General features: G+C 47.2%; 1 protein-coding gene across 1 annotated transcript in view; it reads left to right on the top strand.

Moving 5' to 3' along the window:
• Positions 1–20,511, top strand: part of LOC141133641 (chloride channel protein ClC-Kb-like) — a 70,328-nt gene that overhangs the window by 11,415 nt on the left and 38,402 nt on the right. Inside the window, exons 5-8 of the mRNA XM_073623136.1 lie at positions 5,493–5,570; positions 5,703–5,781; positions 12,066–12,191; positions 14,617–14,701. Of these exons, the coding sequence (XP_073479237.1) occupies positions 5,493–5,570; positions 5,703–5,781; positions 12,066–12,191; positions 14,617–14,701 (368 nt within the window). The remainder of the gene's footprint in view (positions 1–5,492; positions 5,571–5,702; positions 5,782–12,065; positions 12,192–14,616; positions 14,702–20,511) is intronic.

The following is a 20,511-nucleotide window of genomic DNA, read 5'->3' as shown; positions in this document are numbered from 1 at the left end:
ATTCTTGAGTTCTTGGGCATGTCCTCTGACCAGAAGGGTATTTAAGCTCCAGCCTTTGAAGTGTCTAGTGCTGTTTGTTTTCACCAGCTATCTGAGAGCCAAGGAGCTATAATACTTACCTGCTGGTTGTCAACCCATATTGACCTGACTACTCTTTTTTTGTGCTGCCTACCACAACCCATGCCTGGACCTGAATCTTTTCTTGCCTGCGGCCTGCCAAGACCCCTACCTGGACCAGACTACTCTCTTGTGTGCCACCTGCCATGACCCCTACCTGGACCGTACTTCCCTCTTGTGTGCCACCTGCCATGACCTCACCTGGACCGGACTACCCTCTTGTGTGCTGCCTGCCATCACCCCTACCTGGACCAGACTACTCTCTTGTGTGCCACCTGCCATGACCCCTACCTGGACCGTACTACCCTCTTGTGTGCCACCTGCCATGACCTCACCTGGACCGGACTACCCTCTTGTGTGCCGTCTGCCATCACCCCTACCTGGACCAGACTACTCTCTTGTGTGCCACCTGCCATGACCCCTACCTGGACCGTACTACCCTCTTGTGTGCCACCTGCCATGACCTCACCTGGACCGGACTACCCTCTTGTGTGCCGTCTGCCATCACCCCTACCTGGACCAGACTACTCTCTTGTGTGCCACCTGCCATGACCCCTACCTGGACCGTACTACCCTCTTGTGTGCCACCTGCCATGACCTTACCTGGACTGGACTACCCTCTTGTGTGCCGTCTGCCATCACCCCTACCAGGACCAGACTTCTCTCTTGTGTGCCGTCTGCCATGACCTCACCTGGACCGGACCACCCTCTTGTGTGCCGCCTGCCATGACCCCTACCAGGACCTGACTACTCTATTGTGTGCTGCCTGCCATGATCCCTACCTGGACCAGACTACTATCTTGTGTGCCACCTGGCATAACCCCTAACTGGACCCAACCACTCTATTGTCTAATGCATCGTGAACAACCTCCATTGTCCTTCTGTCCCAGCAAGTTGGTATTTCCAGCTACAGAGCCACTTTTAATCCCTGTTTACTTCTGCGCCATCCTCTGCCAGTACTCTGCTGGTCCCTCAGTCACTCATGCCTCATCTTCGCCAATTGCACCTGAGCTCAAAGTTTCCCTTCGGGACCGTTTCTCTGGAGTTTAGGGTCTTTCACAGTGCTTATCTCCTATACTGCTCTCTGTGTCCCAAAGCCATCGCTGACAAATGCACCAGAGTGGGCACCAGAGTCTCTCTATTTCAAGAAGAGCATGAAGTTTGGACTTTTTATCTCTTGGAACATGGAAGCGAGTTATTGACCAAAGTCTTATCCTTATCTGAGGCAGTGGCTGAAGTATATGATGACCCTCACCGAGCTGCCAAAGCAGAATCCGCTCTTGTTGGTGGAGTGTGCCGCCCTCAGGCATAAGTTTCACCTCAACCTTTCCAGACCTCTGAAGAACACCTGTGTCATCCTCAGACTAACCTCTCTCTCTATTGTGGGACCTTGGGTCACTTCCTTTATAATTTTCATGTGAGGCCTTCTGGATTGGAAGCCGTCCTCTCCTCTCCCTCCCTCCCATTCCCCCTTCTTCATCATTTATAGTTTTCATCCTCTTGCCCTTCCTAATTGCTTCTCAGAATACCCTGTCCTCAATGTGTAAAAGCACTTTGCTTTCTTCATTTCAAACTTGAAGTTGCAAGAGTCCCTTTCTTGCGCTTAGTCATAGGCAAAGAAGAAGCTGAGTGACCTGTTTGCCATCCCCGAAATCTTCAACCCAGTAGCAATCAAAGTCAAGTTTTTTGACTTGTTACAGGTCCACCTGGTGTTCTACATTTCTTGTTTGAAGCCAGTAGCTCTGGGTCCTTTTTCCGACCGATCAATATCACCACCACCTCCTATTCCCATGGATGGCTCCCAAGAATTCAAAGCTAAAACAATTGTGAATTCTACATGGACATTGGACAACTTCAGTGTCACGTACCTGGTGGAAGAGCCTGATACAATGAGGAAGGCCTCTGACTCAGGGTTCCTGATGGAGTAGACAGGTAGCGCAGGAGTACAGAGTGGCACAAGTGGCTGATGTTCTTGCTAGCTGCAGGGCTGGACAGGATCTTCTGGTCAAGCAGTGGATTGTCGTCAGTTAATTACAGCAAGCAGAGATGCCAGGTAGCAGCCAATGAACAGTAGGCAGGAACAGGCTGGCACTAGAGGCAGCAAGAAGGTGAACCTCAGGCAGGTTGCAGACAGATGGAGAACAGGCACCAGTGGATAACAGGCACATGCTTACAGCTTGGAAATCCAGTAATGACTGGAACATAGACAGGGTCAGACAAGCTGGGTCATACACAGGCAGACAGATCAGGTACAGATGCGGAAGCAAGAGCAAAGTCACAGTACAGGCCAGGTCAGTAACAAATCAGCAAAGTAGCAGTAATGGACACAGGCAGAAGCAAGGTCAGAGACAAGCTGGGGTTGAGGCAGGCAGAGTTCAGGAGTATTCAAGGCAAGCCAGGTCAATAACTGGAGACAGATGAAGAGTAACAGGATGCAGGTTAACACAGAACACTGTGGACAAGACAGCACTGATCCTGAGTACTGGCCCAGTTTAAATAGTCTATTTGGTGCCAACATTTGTTACAGGGTGCGTGTGCGCGCCGCACGCTAATGCGCGCTCGCACATATCTATGTGCACGAATGCGCATGCAGGTGAGCACGAGCATGTGCACATTTCCTATGTGCACGTGAAGAGCCTTGAACAGGAATCTTCCCAGGGGAGCCATCTTGTCTGCTGGCATGCCCTTCCTGACATTCAGTATCTGATTACATTGAAAAGGGTTTGGCACAGTGAAAAACTCTAGGGATCTTGCAAGCCATGTGTGCCCCCAGGATGATCGGAGCTTTTCCTCATTTACTGTGCACATCCTTAAAAAACTAGCTCTATGGGCATCCAGAAGCTACCTGTGGGGTGGTTCGATGTTAGCAGTACTTGCATGATACCTTCCAGGTCTTTCAGGATTCCTCAAAGCATACTTGCAGGATCTTTCCTGGATTCCTTGCAGGAACCCTGCAGGGATGCCAATGATCTCCACTACCTTCAGGACCTTCTGTGTTCCCACTAAAGATGATGGGGCTTGTCCTCTGGCCAGAAGGGTATTTAGGCTCCAGCCTTTGAAGGGGCTGTGTCACGACTAGTACTTACCGAGGCCAAGATGCCGAGAGCGGCTCGCCCTTACGACCACGCGCACCCTGTCCCCCGGAGATGATACAGGGAACAGGGGGCATGCAGAGGCACGGGCCACCAGCAGGTGAGTTTTCCAGAGGATTCGAAGGACTATATGCAGGGTGGTTAAGTTTCAAAAACTGACTGGAGGTCCTAATACAGGGCCGGAGGATCAGGTGCAGGATAAACAGAGAAGTCCGCGAAACAAGCCAGGGGTCAAAAACCAAGGTGAGCAGACAAGTAAATGCGTAAGGCAGGCCAGGGGTCAGCACAGGTAAGCAGATCAAAGCAGAGTCCGTTTAGAGTAAGCCGAGGGTCAAGCGCAGGTAATCAGATCAAGCAGAGTCCGTTTGGGTAGCCGAGGGTCAGATCGAGGAGATAGGTGGCGAAGTCGGGTACAACAATCCGGGGTAAAGCAGGTGATCAGAAGAAGCAACACGGTAAACAGGAACTACGGGAAGCTGACGACAAACCAGCAACCCGTCTGGGCGCTGGAGCCATCTAAAGTAGTCCCGCCACAGTGCGTGCGTCGGCGTGCGCCAAACACCCGCGACGCGCTACCGTGCACCCGCACGAGCGACCGCGCGCACCCGGGGACTGTTGTGCACCCGCACGCGCCGCACCATCTGGCCATGTATGGGTGTGCGCCGAAGCGCCAGTCCGCCGCGCAGGAGCCCGGCGAGCAGAGGCAGGAGACGTCCTCTGACAGGCTGGTACTGTGTTTCATCACAAGCTGCCTGTGAGCTTAAAGTGGAGTTCCACCCAAAAGTGGAACTTCTGCTCATTTGTCTCCTCTCCCCCTCCGGTTCCACAATTGGCACCTTTCGGGGGGGAGGGGGGACAGGATACCTGTCTTTAACAGTTCCTACTTCAGGGAGTCTGGGACACAGCCTGTGACAACACCGCGGGGCTCCCTCCTCCTCTCCCTGTCGCCTGGCCAGTAGGAGAGAGGAGCGGGGCCTCGCGCCTGCGCAGTAGGAAAACATCAGCTGGACAGGTAAATGTCCTATTGTTAAAAGCCAGCAGCTGCAGTATGTGTAGCTGCTGGCTTTAAATTTTTTTTGGGGCGCGGAACACCGCTTTAAGAGATATAATACTTATCTGCCAGTTGCCTGTTTGCTGCCAACCCACCACATTTCCTGGCCGGAACCCTGCTCGAACTTGACTACTGTCTTGGCTGCTACCTTCTAGGACCCCTGCCTGGACCTTTATAAAGTCCAAAATGGAAACTAGTGCACTCCTCGCAGTATTCGACCTCAAAATAATGGGTGCTCAAAGTGAATGCCAGCACTCCAAATGAATGCCTTTCACGTGTTCATTTTGAAGCTAGTGTCATATAAGGCCTAAGAAATCAAGGTTTTGGGACCTCGCGGGGTTCCTTTCTCAAGGCAACATAGTGGCCAATTGTGTCACTAAGTTACCTTAAGAAAGGGACCCTGAGGGAACCCCAAAACATTGGTTTCTTATGCTGGTGACTTTGCATCTTTGACTTGCCTGCATCTGACTGCCCTCTTGCCTGTCACCAGTCATAACTTCTGCCTGGACCCAACTACTCTCTGGTCTACTGCATCGTAAAGAGTCTCCGCACCACAGCCCCTCTGTCACCTGATGGTGGCACTATACTATCAATACATAATTAGTAGATATATAGGACAGGATGGAGATGTCGTGTCATAGCAGTATGAGGGAACAGTATAATGCCCCGTACACACGGTCGGATTTTCCGTGTGTACGTGTTGTCGGAAATTCCGACCGTGTGTGGGCTCCATCGGACATTTTCCATCGGATTTTCCGACACACAAAGTTGGACAGCAGGAGATAAAATTTTCCGACAACAAAATCCTTTGTCGGAAATTCCGATCGTGTGTACACAAATCCGGCGGACAAAGTGCCACGCATGCTCAGAATAAATAAAGAGATGAAAGCTATTGGCCACTGCCCCGTTTATAGTCCCGACGTATTTTCCGACAACTTTGTGCGACCGTGTGTAGACAAAACAAGTTTGAGCCAACATCCGTCGGAAAAAATCCTAGGATTTTGTTGTCGGAATGTCCGAACAAAGTCCGACCGTGTGTACGCCCTATAAGAATAGTACAGATATCCAAGGCGGGATGGAGGTGTAGTGACAGCGCTGTGTGAGGGGTCAGTACAGAAATAGTAGATATACAGGTTGGACATACAGAACTGTGTGAGGGGTCAGTAGAGGAATTCTGGGGAGGTGCAGCCTGGGATGAAGGTACAGTAATTGTAATTTTCATGTTTTAATAGGGGCCTTTTGTCCATATGGCCACCATACTCGCAACTCTGCTGGGAAAGGTCATGCTTAAACTTGTCGGCACCAAAGAGGTAAGACTGTGCTTCACTGATCCACTTATAGCTGAAGCCTTGCAGCATGCGATCTACTTTCTCCAGTTCGTGTGGAGCTGTACCTGTAGAATGATTGGTGTACCTGATTTTTCTCTTGTTGGCGCCATCTAGAATCCAAGCCGCAAGTATGAACTGTTGATTGCCGGAGCTGCGGTGGGTGTGGCTTGTTGCTTTGTTGCCCCAGTAGGAGGTAGGTGGTCTACATTATTATGTTTTTATTATACCAAGCTTTCGATTTGTAACCACATATTACACACTGACAGCCATGCAGCAAGTGTTTAGAGTAGAATTCCAGTTAGTAATTGTCACCAGTTATCAGGTTATGTGTGCAGTTTCCTTTCTTGTTCAGTGAACTTTGTCTTCTTTGCTGCTCGGTACAAGATATTGTTATAATACGAAGGGGCTGGTAAAGATTCAGAACTGGAGCAAGCCGCTTTTAATCTCATTCACCAATTTAGTTAATCAGTTCCCAGCAAAAACATTTTTTTTTTCGCATGGGATTGCTTTTTAACAAGCCTTTACTTGCTTAGCAAAGGTCAATAAAAATGTCAAGGGTTGCATGTCAAAGACCTCGTTCACACAGGTATACTACAGGGTACACCCGCGCAAGGGCTGTTTTTTCCCCCACGGGGATGCACAGGTGTTTCCTGCATACCTGTGTAGGCAGTTCCCTTCATGTCAGTTGAGCATGGACACAACTGTTGCTCCCAACGGCTTTTAACACACATTGGGTTTGCAGATGTACAAATTCTACCAACTAATTAAAGAGGACCTGGACTCTGGAAGCTGTGTCCAAATAAAGGCAGGCAAAGGGCAAAGGTCCACTTGAATAGTCACCAGTATTGCCTGTTGTTTCCATGCAGTTGATCTCTTCCCATTATTGGCTTATGCCGCGTATCCACACACGACCAGACTTTCCGGCAGAAAAGGTCCGACGGAATCACAACGTCGGACATTCCGATCGTGTGTGGGCTTCATCTGACTTTTTCTTTCTAAAATTCTGACGGACCTAGAAATAGAAAACATGTTTCAAATCTTTCCGATGGAATCAGTTCCTCTCGGAAAAAACGCTCGTCTGTATGCTATTCCGACGGACCAAAAACAAAGCAAGGGCAGCTATTGGCTACTGGCTATTGAACTTCCTTTTTCTAGTCTTGTTGAATTCTAAACGATCGGACTTTGGTGTGATCGTGTGTAGGCAAGTCCGTTTCAGCGGAACTCTGTCGGAACTCCGTCAGAAAGACCGTCGGAGTCTATTCTGATGGAAAGTCCGGTCGTGTGTACACGGTATTACCATACCTTGTTTCTGTCTCTGTGTGGAGGTGGCCATCTCGGGGGCAGGGATCTGCTTCCTTATGTCAGAGCCTCAAGCAAGTTAGCTGTCATGGTAAGGGGTCAGTCTCAGAGTCTGGTAACTATAGCAGTAGAGAGGCTCTCACCAACCAGCAGGATAGGTATACAAGTAGATCACCCTGGGGCTCACCCGAGGCATGAAGTCTAAGCACTAATTGGTGTTTACTAGAGCGCCTGATGGTGGACATGGGTTTTGTTGCATGTTAGTACAAGGTGACAGGCCTCAGGATCGCCCCACCAGGAGGTGAACAAACTGGGGTCAAGTAGCAGATATAGCAGGTAGGGGTCAAGCAGAAGCGTAGTCAGTAAACAAGCCAGAGTCAGTAACAAGTGGTTGCAGTTTGGGATTAAACAGAAGCGTAGTTGAGAAACAAGCCAAAGGTTGGTAACAAGTGGTTTCAGGTTAGGATCAAACAGAAGTGTAGTTGAGGAACAAGCCAAAGGTCAGTAACAAGTGGTTGCAGGTTGGGCTTAAATAGAAGCATAGTAGAGGAACAAGCCAAAGGTTAGTAACCAGTGGTCGCAGGTTGGGATCAAGCAGAAGCGTGGTTGGGGAATAAGCCAAAGGTTGGTAACAAGTGGTTGCAGGTTAGGATCAAACAGAAGTGTAGTTGAGGAACAAGCCAAAGGTCAGTAACAAGTGGTTGCAGGTTGGGATTAAACAGAAGCGTAGTTGAGGAACAAGCCAAAGGTCGACAAGTGGTCACAGGTTGGGATTAAGTAGAAGCGTAGTTGAATAACAAGCCAAAAGTTGGTAAAAATTGGTCACAGGTTGGCATTAAACAGAAGCATAGTTGAGGAACAAGCCAAAGGTTGAAAACAAGTGGTCGCAGGTTGGGTTTAAACAGTAGTGTAGTCGAGCAAGCAAATGGTCAGTAACAAGTGGTCGCAGGTTGGGATTAAACAGAAGCGCTGTTGGGGTACAAGCCAAAGGTCGGTAACGAATGGTAGTGGGGATACGGATGGCAGCAGGATTGACAAGAGCGAAATATTGGCTGGAGAGAGCACAATCTGGCAAACAGGAAGTGCAAAGACATGGCTTAAATCAGGAAGTTCATGGGAGAAGCAAAGAGTTCAAGGCTCAGGAGAAGCAAGGTTCAAGGCAAGATTATTCAAAGAACTTTCCAGGCCACTGTCCAGCATTCCAGGTGGCTCAGCAAGAAGAGATACTGCTAGATACAGCAGATGTTGTGGGTTCAGACCGGGGTCCTGACGGAAGCACAACCAGAACAGTAGGCCACACAGTAGTGGCATCACCAAAGCCCCTGAGACTAGAAGTCAGAGGCAGCAGCGCCTTAGCATACCTCCCAACTTTTTTCAGATGGGAATGAGGGACACCTATTGGCAAAAGTTTGTAGGCATAGGACACACCCCATGTGACGCCACCTTAAAGAAGAATTATACAAAAAAAAAAATTAGTTTAACCCACAAGTGCTTTATTTTTTACCACTGCTATTTCTTTATGATGGCTTTTGAATTGAAAAATTTGGATGAAAGTTTTAGCGCTGGGAAACACTTTTAGAAAGATAAAAAGTGCATTTTACATACAACTCTATAGATCAGACCAAAATGAGGGTCAAAGGAGGAGGAAAGAGGAATAGAGGGACATTGTTCCAAATCAGGGACAGTCCCTCGAAATCAGGGACAGTTGGGGGCTATGCCTTAGATCAGGGGTCTCCGAGCTTTTTAACTGGTTCCCGCCTGCCGTATAGCAAATTGACGGACGGGCGGGAGCAATCTCATTCATATGACGTTCTCCCATTCTCGTCACGCATGCGGATCTTTTGTTGATGAAGGGGTCTATTGTTGCTGGTGGAGGATCTATTGCTGCGGGGAAGGGTCTTATGTTCCTGGGGGGGTCAGTTGTTGTTGCTTGAAGGGACCTACTGTTGAGGGAGGGGTCTATTGTTTCTAGCTGCTGGAGGGTCTATTGGTGCTGGTTGCTGGGAGATCTATTGTTGCTGGGGATTATATTGTTGCTGGCTGCAGAGGATCTACACTGACTGGCCATTTTATTAGGTACACCTGTTCAATTGCTTGGTAACACAAATTGCTAATCAGCCAATCACGTCGCAGCAACTCAATGCACTTAGACATCTAGATGTGGTGAAGACGGCTTGCTGAAGTTCAAACTGAGCATCAGAATGGGAAAGAAAGGGGGTTTAAGTGACTTTGAACGTGGCATGGTTGTTGGTAGCAGATGGGCTGGTCTGAGAATTTAAAAAACTGCTGATCTACTGGGATTTTCACACACAACCATCTCTCGGGTTTACAGAGAATGGTGGGAAAAAGAGAAAATATCCAGTGAGTGGCAGTTGTGTGGAGGAAAATGCCTTGTTAATATCAGAGGTCAGAGGAGAACGGGCAGACTGGTTCCAGATGATAGAAAGGCAACAGTAACTCAAATAACCACTCGTTACATCAAAGGTATGCAGAATACCATCTCTGAATGCATAACACATTGAATCTTGAAGCAGATGGGCTACAGCAGCAGAAGACCACACCGGGTGCCACTCCTGTCAGCCAACAACAGGAAACTGAGGCTACAATTCGCACAGGATCACCAAAATTGGACAATAGAAGATTGAAAAAACGTTGCCTGGTCTGATGAGTCTGGATTTCATCTGCGACATTCAGATGGTGGGGTCAGAATTTGGTGTAAACCACATGAAAGCATGGATCCATCCTGCCTTGTATCAATGGTTCAGGCTGGTGGTGGTGTAATGGTGGGGGGGATATTTTCTTGGCACACTTTGGGCCCCTTAGTACCCATTGAACATCCTTTAATCACCACGACCTACCTGAGTATTGTTGCTGACCATGTCCATCTCTTTATGACTACAGTGTCCCCATCTTCTGATGGCTCCTTCCAGCAGGATAATGCACCATGTCACAAAGCTCAAATCATCTCACCACTGGACAATGAGGTCCCTGTACTCCAATGTCCTCCACACTCACCAGATCTCAATCCAATTGAGCACCTTTGGAATTTGGTGGAACAGGAGATTGGCATCATGGATGTGGAGCCGACAAATCTGCAGCAACTGAGTGATGCCATCATGTCACTATGGACCAAAATCTCTGAGGGATGTTTCCAACACCTTGTTGAATCTATGCTACCAAGAATAAAGGCAGTTCTGAAGGCAAAAGGGGGTCCAACCTGGTACTAGCAAGATGGACCTAATAAAGTGCCTGGGGACAACTTACTTAGCACCACAAAATGATACTTGGTTCTGCATTCTCTAAAAAGGGCGGTACAGGGGGTGGAACCAAGGGACGGTACTCGGAGGTGGGTAGGGGGTGGAGATAGGGTTGCCACCTTTTTCTTCAAGCCAAACCAGAACCCTTTAGCTGCAAATTTTTATTTTTAAGGGGGAACGCTGTGGACTTTGGTGTAAAGGGGAACTCTGATGTAAGGGGGTTTCTGCTCACCAAACCTCGTACTTACATCAGAGTTCCCAGCCCCCCCCCCCCCCCCCCTAAATTAAGGTTCCCAAAGCCCCCCTTACATCAGAGTCCAAAGGGCCCCCCCCATACATCTGAGTCCCCCTTACCTTAGTGTACTCACTTGCTTGGAGGCAGCAGAGAGATGGGAGGGAGGGGGGAGACTTCAGACACAGACATTTGATGGTGAGCACACTCACCGGAAGATGGAGGCTCAGGCATCAACACCGTTCATCCACGATGTATCTGCCGGTTGCTGAGCTTCAAACTTCCAGCCCTCACATCCCCTTTCCTGAGGCACAGAACGCCGGGGATTGGAGTGTAGGAGGGCAGACAGAGGGGTAGGGGCGAGAGGAGGAGGAGCAGATCAAGCCCTCTCTCCTCTCCTGTCCGTGTATGGGCCCATGTACACACCTATGCACTCTGCGGGTGTGGTACTTTGTTACTTGGGGAGCCACAGTCTATTCTGAATATTGTGTCCGGGTTTCAAGTGGTCTGAAACCCGGACACGTGATTCAAAACCCGGACTGTCCGGGTGAATTCCAGACGGGTGGCAACCCTAACTGTTCTCTGAGAAGGGAAAAAAAACTTGTGCAAAACTATTAGTTTCCCTTTTCTTACATTTTTTGGAATGGGGTGCTTGAGAATTTTAAAGGGTGCCGTGACTGCAAAAGAGGTTGAGAAACGTTGTCTTAGACTGTAAGCTGTAAAATAATGAATGATGACCACTCATGAATGTAACTGACTGCACGATAAATACTGTGAAAGTTACTGAGGCCTGGCTCCTCCACTGGGCAAAAAACAGCGGCTGGAAAATAACGGGGAATGTTGCGAATCCGGGCAATGGAGGTTTGTAAACAAAGCCAATAATAGGACAGGTAATCTGTTGGTGAAGGACCTGCATTGGACCCACGTTCCATCATTCTTTATTAATAGGCTGCTTAGTTTGAGTGTTTCTGAACATTAGTGTTGTATGTGTTGTTCACTTCAGGGTTTGACGCTCTGAGCACTAATCCCTCACAATTTTTGCACGTGGGGTAGCGCTCACTATTTTTTCTCCCTCTTTCATATATTCTGAAGAAAGGGGAAAAAATAAAGTCTACCTTGAGATCTTGGTTACAAACAAGGGATTACAACTGCTCCAAGGAAGACATTGTTTTTGAAGGCCATAACGCCCAATCATTGGCTACTGGGATATGGGCATGAAGGTTGGCCTTTGGGTCTACATTGCGCTATGTAGATATCAGGTGTCCACTTTAGAGATAGTCATGTTTGATTGGTTAGGTGCCTGTGTTTTTGTTTTTTTGGGGGTTTTTTTAGTACTTGTTAAATTTTTATATTGTTTGCCACTATAAAGCATGCTAGTATGACATAGTTTCCTTCTGCATCTTTCATTCTTATACCCCCTTTTTTTTTCCATTTCTTCTTTTCTTTTCACTTTTACTTTTTTTTTTATTATATATGTTTTATATATTCTAGAAATTATTTGAGGTTTTTATGCATATTAAATATTATGTGTACGTCAATAATGGTGAAGGTTATTGTATCTAATTCTCTCCTTGTTTTGTGATATTTTTTTTATTGTATCTCGATTCAATAAAAATGTATTAAATGAAAAATTTTTTTTTAAAAATAGGCCTGCTATGTGGCTGACCTCCTGGTTGTTCTCCTCCCCAGGTGTCCTGTTCAGCATAGAGGCCACAGCCACACACTTTGCCGTACGCAACTACTGGCGAGGATTCTTCGCAGCCACGTGTGCAGCTTTAATGTTCCGTCTGTTGGCCGTGATTAACCACGAAAGAGGTGAGTCCTCGGAGATCAGGGAAATCCAGCGGATACTGGAGAAATGTGAAGTCTCGTAGATGTTACAATCACAGCTGATCACGGTGTAAATAGGATTTGACGGTTATTGGCAATGCTCTCCTTACGCTGACAGTGAGAGGGGACACCTACACTGACAATCAGGGCACTGATCATCAGTATCCTGGTGATCAGTGCCGCCTCATCAGTGTCACCTGTCAGTGCCACCTCATCAGTGCACATCAGAGCCACCTATCAGTGCCCATCAGTGCAGCCTCATCAGTGCCACCTATCACTACCCATCTGTACCTACCAGTGCTGCCAATCAGTGGCCACCAGTGCTGCCAATCAGTGGCCATCAGTAAAGCCTGTCAGTGCCCATCAGTGATGCCTATGAGTGCCCATCAGTGCTATCTGTCAGTGCCCATTAGTGCAGCCTCATCATTGCACAGCCATGCCACCTGTCAGTGCCACCTCATCAGTACCACCTGTCAATGCCCATCAGTGCAGCCTCATCAGTGCCCATCAGTGCCACCTGTCAGTGCCACCTCATCAGCGCACATCAGTGCCACCTATCAGTTCCCATCAGTGCAGCCTCATCAGTGCACATCAGTTCCTATTAGTGCCACCTATCACTGCCCATCTGTACCCACCAGTGCTGCCAATCAGTGGCCATCAGTAATGCCTGTCAGTGCCCATCAGTGATGCCTGTCAGTGCCCATCAGTGATGCCTATGAGTGCCCATCAGTGCTACCTGTCAGTACCCATTAGTGCAGCCTCATCATTGCACATCCGTGCCACCTGTCAGTGCCCATCAGTACCACCTGTCAATGCCCATCAGTGCAGCCTCATCAGTGCCCATCAGTGCCACCTATCAGTTCCCATCAGTGCAGCCTCATCAGCGCACATCAGTGCCACCTATTAGTGCCCATCAGTGGAGCCTCATCAGCGCACATCAGTGCCACCGATCAGTGCCCATCAGTGCAGCCTCATCATTGCACATCCGTGCCACCTGTCAGTGTCACCTCATCAGTACCACCTGTCAATGCCCATCAGTGCAGCCTCATCAGTGCCCATCAGGGCCACCTGTCAGTGCCGCCTCATCAGTGCACATCAGTGCCACCTATCAGTTCCCATCAGTGCAGCCTTATCCGCGCACATCAGTGCAGCTTCATCAGTGCACATCATGCCACCTATCAGCGCACATCAGTGCCACCTATCAGTGCCCATCAGTGCAACCTTATCAGCGCACATCAGTGTTACCTATCAGTGCCCATCAGTGCAGTCTCATCAGCGCACATCAGTGAAAGAGGAAAATTACTTATTTCGAACCGAAACTAAGAAAAATGTAGGGGGGGGTTCACAATTTTCGGTCTTTTTTGTTTGTTTAGCAAAAACTAAAAAAACCCCAGTGGGGATTAAATACCACCAAAAGAAAGCTCTATTTGTCTCAAAGAAATGGTAGAAATGTTATATGGGCGCAGTGTTATATGACCGCGTAATTGTCATTCAAAGTGTGACAGCGCAGAAAGTTGAAAATTGGCCTGGGAAGGAAGGGGGCAAGGCAAGTGGTTAAAGTGTATTTCCACGTTTGCAGCCGAATTGGGATAATACCTACTTTTTATATGTGTTACATGTCTCATTCACATAGCTCAACTTAAAAAAAAAAAATTTAAAAAAAAATTGCAGCTTACCTTTTTTTTTTATGCTCTATCCTGGACCCTCCACAAGCTCATGCTTCTTTTTTTGCTTCTTTTTTGGGGGCGACGAGATTTTCAAAGGCGCGTTTTGCCGCAATTCTATCGCGGCAAGGTCGAGCCGTGTTTGGGGTGCCATTTAGAATGAATGGCGGCCAAATGCATAACACGCTTTGCAGCGATTGCCACGCAATTTGGAGTCGCGGTGATTCCGCTCCGCTACTTTAGATCGAAGTGTGAATGGGGCCTCAAAGACAAGAGAACAGATACAAATCAACATAAAAGGAAACAAAAACTGTCTAAAGTTGATTGTCGCCGGCAGTCTGGCTCCTCTAATGATGAGGAAAAGATGATCCGCACTCTGGTGATTGCTCTTAGGAAGTATAATATTTATTGACAAGCCACAGTGACCAAACGCAAATAAGAACAGTTGACGTGTTTCAGCCTATAAGGCCTTAGTCAGAACCGCAGTTATGACTAAGGCCTTATAGGCTGAAACGCGTCAACTGTTCTTATTTGCGTTTGGTCACTGTGGCTTGTCAATAAATATTATACTTCCTAAGAGCAATCACCAGAGTGCGGATCATCTTTTCCTCATTTTCCTACTCAGCCAGCGACTGTGGATCGAGCACCTGGGATCTCTGCTTTCTATGTGATGTATGGGTAGTAGCACTGACTTTTTTGTTGATATCCTCTAATGATCTTCTCTCGATTTCTCACCATTCTTTCAGAGACCGTCGCCGTTCTTTTTAATACCGGCTGGAAAGTGGAATTCCCGTTTGATCTGCCGGAATTTTTCTCCTACGCCATTCTGGGGTGAGTGATCCTGCGGCTCACCGCTTCTGGTTTAGAATAGTCAAGTACGGTGTATATATAATGCTGGTGGTGAGAAGACTTCATCATTTTATAATTTGTAATATTAGTAGGGTTGCACCGATACCGTTTTTTTGCACCAACGAGTACCAGTACTTTCGGTCAAGTACTCGCCTATACCGAGTACCAATATCTTTGCGGTGCAATATGAGCCCAATAAAAAATGTTATCACAATGTTAAAAGTAATTAACCACTTGCTGACCGCAATACACTATAATGTCAAAAGTATTGAGACGCCTGCCTTTACACGCACATGAACTTTAATGACCTCCCAGTCTTAGTCCGTAGGGTTCAATATTGAGTTGGCCCACCCTTTGCAGCTATAACAGCTTCACCTCATCTGGGAAGGCTGTCCACAAGGTTTAGGAGTGTATCTATGGGAATGTTTGACCATTCTTCCAGAAGCGCATTTGTGAGGTCAGGCACTGATGTTGGACGGGAAAACCTGGCTCGCAGTCTCCGCTCTAATTCATCCGAAAGGTGTTCTATCGGGTTGAGGTCAGGACTCTGCGCAGGCCAGTCAAGTTCCTCCTCCCCAAACTCGCTCATCCATGTCGTTTTTTTTTTTTTTTTTCTCTAGGGTCTCTGCTAAAAATATATATATATATATATATATATATATATATAATGTTTGGGTGTTCTATGTAATTTTCGCGCAAAAAATACAGATTTTTACAAACAAAACAAAAAGTGTCAGACAAGGCCTGGTCTTAACCAGTTCCCGACCGGCTCACACAGATATACTGCGGCAGAAGGGCACGTACAGGCAGATTAACGTACCTGTACGTTGACCTTTAAGAGGCGGCTTGCGGGCGCGCGCACCCGCCGGGAGCACCGTGAGTGTGATCGCGGGTCCCGCCGAATCGATGTCCGCGGGGATACCCGCGATCGTTTCACGGAGAGGAAGAACGGGAAAATGCTAATGTAAACAAGCATTTCCCCATTCTGCCTAGTGATAGGACACTGATCACTGCTCCACCCACCCTTGGAGTAGGGGGAACTCTGGGGAGCCTCCAAAGATTACAGTGACCCCATGCTTACTGCCCCAAGCTGAGGATTAAATTATTATTATATTTCTGTGTCCCTATGTGCCCTGCATTTCCTCATGTGTCCCCGTGTATTACAATACTTCTCACCACCCGAAGCTGCTTGGTATGACTTTGGTATACTGCTGAAGTGCATCCCCAGGACCCCTCTGAAAACCAGTCCTCTGCAGTATACACATTTGTTGCTTTTCCAAAAGTCAGAGATGAAGATCGCCTCTGGAGCATCTCTCCATGCAATGTGGAGCCAGAACAGCCTACTAAAAAGTTCCCCACAATGCACTGTGGGATGCATTCCCTCCTGAAACCAGGAAGCAGGGTCTTGGGTTTTTTAGGGCACCATAATGCTCTTTAGTTTTCTAGTAAATCATGTGAAATGGTCCCGGCAGTACATGAATGAAATGATGGTAGAGAGTTTCTGTCCACCTTCAGTATAAAAGTAGACCATCAATAGGTGCTGTATATGAAGCACCCCCTTACCCCTGAGAGGCAGGTGAGGACATTCCTTGGTGGGCCAGCATTTTTAACCTCACAATCCTTGACTCTTTGTGGGTTTGAAGAAATTGGGCACCAATCAGTTTAGAACATTTTAGAGAGGCACGGGATACCCAAAAAAGGACAAAGTGCAACTCCAGGCTTTTATGCACAGTCAGTACAGAGCTAGGAGCCTTCAAGCTGAAACCAGCAATCTGTACTCTTCAGATTGTGGAACATCACCCAACATCAAGAGTACCTTTAGAACAAGCATCTCTGGCATCCTGCAATGTCCAGCAGCGCTCAATGCTCAAGATGCCCCATACAGGCAGCCATCTTCCTGCTCCATTCCTCCTTGATGCACTCTAAAGGTGATGTAAAACCCGTCCAGCCCCTACAGAAAAATGGCAACTGATCTCACACAGGACCCCAAAACTAAACCAGGTGATGTAGGATGGCTTCAGCCCTGTTCTCCACCCGCAGAAAAGGTCCCCCAGACACGTTTCACCCCCAAGTGGGACTAATCGTTGATTATCGATTAAATCCACTAGGGGCTGAAACACGTCTGAGGAACCTCTTCTGCGGGTGGAGAGCAGAACTGAAGCCATCTTACGTTACCTGATTTAGCTTTGGTAACAGTGAGTCGACGTCCTGTGTGGGATCGGTTGCCAGTTTTTTGTAGCACATTGTAGCCTGACAAGTTATTTTAAACGCTCTGCACCAGTTCACACAGACAAGCATATCATGTTGGCCGATATCAGTAACAGGAGAAGTAGTAGTACTAGTAGAAGAAGTACTAGTAGTAGTAGCCGTACTTTTTATGTTTGACTTTCCAGCCCCTAAACACAGGCCAACTCTTAGCTTCACCTGACCCTCCCCAGGCAGCAGGCCTGGGAGGCAGAGACTTCCAATAGAGACCTCCTCTCCTGGCAACAGCCTAGGAGACAAGGATCTCCTCTCCTGACCACAGCCCAAGAGGCAAGGATCTTCTCTCCTGACCACAGCCTAGGAGACAAGGATCTCCTCTCCTGACCACAGCTTAGGAGGCAAGGATCTCCTCTACTGACCACAGCCTAGGAGGCAAGGATCTCCTATCTTGATCACAGCCTAGGAGACCAGAATCTCCACTCCTGACCACAGCCTAGGAGACAAGGATCTCCTCTCCTGACCACAGCCTAGGAGGCAAGGATCTCCTGACCACAGCTTAGGAGACCAGAATCTCCTCTCATGACCACAGCCTTGGATACAAGGATCTCCTCTCCTGACCACAGCCTAGAGTACCAGGATCACCTCTCCTGATCTTCTTTTATGTTTGACTTTTCAGCCCCTAAACACAGGCCAACTCTTAGCTTCACCCTCCCCAGGTAGCAGGCCTGGGAGGCAGAGACTTCCAATAGAGACCTCCTCTCCTGGCAACAGCCTAGGAGACAAGGATCTCCTTTCCTGACCACAGCCCAAGAGGCAAGGATCTTCTCTCCTGACCACAGCCTAGGAGACAAGGATCTTCGCTCCTGACCACAGCGTAGGAAACAAGGATTGCCTCTCCTGACCACATCCTAGGAGGTAAGGATCTCCTCTCCTGACCACAGCTTAGGAGGCAAGGATCTCATTTCCTGACCATACCTTAGGAGGCAAGGATCTCATTTCCTGACCACACCTTAGGAGGCAAGGATCCTCTCTCCTGACCACAGCCTAGGAGGCAAGGATCTCCTCTCCTGACCTTAGCCTAGGAGGCAAGGACCTCCTCTCCTGACCTTAGCCTAGGAGGCAAGGATCTCCTCTCCTGACCACAGCCTAGGAGGCAAGGATCTCCTCTCCTGACCACAGCCTAGGAGACCAGGATCTCCTCTCCTGACCACAGCCTAGGAGACCAGGATCTCCTCTCCTGACCACAGCCTAGGAGACCAGGATCTCCTCTCCTGACCACAGCCTTGGAGACAAGGATCTGCTCTCCTGACCACAGCCTAGAGTACCAGGATCTCCTCTCCTGACCACAGTGCCTAAGAGGCAAGGATCTCCTCTCCTGACCACGGCTTAGGAGACAAGGATTTCCTCTCCTGACCACAGCTAGGAGACCAGGATCTCCTCTGCTGACCACAGCTTAAAACACAAGGATCTCCTCTATTGGCAGGAGCCCAGGAGACAATGATCCTTCTAGAAGGACACCCCACATATTTAAATCTTTCTCCAGCATGCAGCACTGGCAATAAACCTCCTAGTGATTAGCCAGGTGGACACGAATATTTATAAGTCAGCAATATTACACTACTCTAACACAGGCAGAAGTAAACAATACTCCATGCTTAGGGGAAACCCAACAAAAGCAGAGCTATAACCATCCAAGCTCAGCTACAGCCCAGCTTCAACCCTACATTTAGGCTGCAGGAAACTCCTGCTTAGGGCAGGTCCCTACATATATAGGAGTTCACATGTACAAAACAAATTCAAAGGATTCCCAGCAATCACCTCCTGAGATGCATTTCACCTCATTCCTTATCAACAAAAAACATCTGCATAAACTTGAGCACAAAGGTCGCGGGTTGATGGTAATAAATATAGTGACTTTCCATGAAGGAGCCATAGACAAAATATGAACTTCCTACCAGTCATACAGTTTGGCTGAGTACATGTAGATATTAAAGTCAAGCTCCTGTGAGTACGGAGAGTAATGTAAGGCAATGTCGCATTACCTATATATTAAAAACATCTGAGTATCATCTCACTAATATGTGAAATGGATGATAATAAAAATCGTTCGCTAATAATTTAATAGCACGCCATTTTTATTATCATTATTTGTTTTAGAGTGTTGAGGTCACTTGCTAATGGTTGCAGTTTTTTCATGTGTATTTTTAGAGTGATATAATATTCTTTGGTATTTTTTTTGTATATCAGTTTTGGTTGGTTGTGAGGTCCATAGCAGCGCACAAGTATATTATATTTAATGGTAAATGGATGCCAAATGCAGAGTCACCCTCAGAATGCACACTCTCCCTCAGTGTACCCAGACACCTGCTGCATACATCAGCGCTTTGGACCGTGCATGGTCCAAACATGGAGTATAGAGGAGCAATTCTATAATTACACATGGAACCTTCTGATCATAAAAAAAAAAAAAATAGATGTTTTTTTTTTATTTTTTATAATGACCTGTAAAATTGTATGACTTTATTGCTGAGGGTTTAGTTAGACTTTGAAGGATGACTACCTGTATACCTTCATGCCCTGTACACACAGTCAGACTTTCCGACGGAATATGTGCGATCGGAGCTTGTTGCCGGAAATTCCGACCGTGTGTGGGCTCCATTGGACTTTTTCCATCGGAATTTCCGACACACAAAGTTTGAGAGCAGGCTGTAAAATTTTCCGACAACAAAATCCGATCCTTTAAATTCCAATCATGTGTAGACAAATCCAACAGACAAAGTGCCGCGCATGCTCAGAATAAATTAAGAGGTGAAATCTATAGGCTATTGCCCCATTTATAGTCCCGACGTACGTGTTTTACGTCACTGCGTTCAGAACGATCGTATTTTCCAACAACTTTGTGTGACCGTGTGTATGCAAGACAAGTTTGAGCCAACATCCATCGGAAAAAATCCTAGGATTTTGTTGTCGGAATGTCCGATCAATGTCCGACCGTGTGTACGGGGCATTAGTCTCTCTTCTCTCGCTCTCTTCTTTATCTCTTTCTCTCTTCTTTTTCTTTCTCTTCTCTCTCTTCCCTTTTTCTTTTCTTTTTCTATCTCTCTCTTATTTCTCTTCTTTTTTCTCTTTTCTTTCTCTCTCTCATTTTTCTTTCTCTTCCTCTTATTATCTTTCCCTTGTCACTTTTCTTTCTCTCTCTCCCTTTTCTCTCTCTTCTTTCTCTCTTATATTTCTTTCTCTTCTCTTTCTTCTTATTCACTCTTCCCTTTTTTCTTTTCTTTCTGTCTCTTATTTTTCTTTCTTCCTTTTTTTTTCTCTTTTCTTTCTCTCTCTCTCTCTCTCCCTTCTTTCTCTTTTCTTTTTTATATCTATCTTCTTTCTCTTTCACTCTCCTTTTTTTTTCTCTCTTTTCTGTCTCTCTCTCCTATTTTTTTTTACCTCTCTTCTTTTTCTTCTCTCTCTTGTTATTCTCTTCCCCTTTTCTCTTTTCTTTCTCTCTCTCTCAATTTTCAATCTCTCTCTTCTTTCTCTCCTTTTCTCTCTTCTCTTTCTCTATTCCTTTTTGACTTTTCATTCTCTCTTTCTCT

This window comes from Aquarana catesbeiana, linkage group LG03 (genome assembly GCF_042186555.1).
Source record: "Aquarana catesbeiana isolate 2022-GZ linkage group LG03, ASM4218655v1, whole genome shotgun sequence".
Taxonomy (NCBI): Eukaryota; Metazoa; Chordata; class Amphibia; order Anura; family Ranidae; genus Aquarana; species Aquarana catesbeiana.
This window is presented reverse-complemented; position numbering and strand designations above follow the sequence as displayed.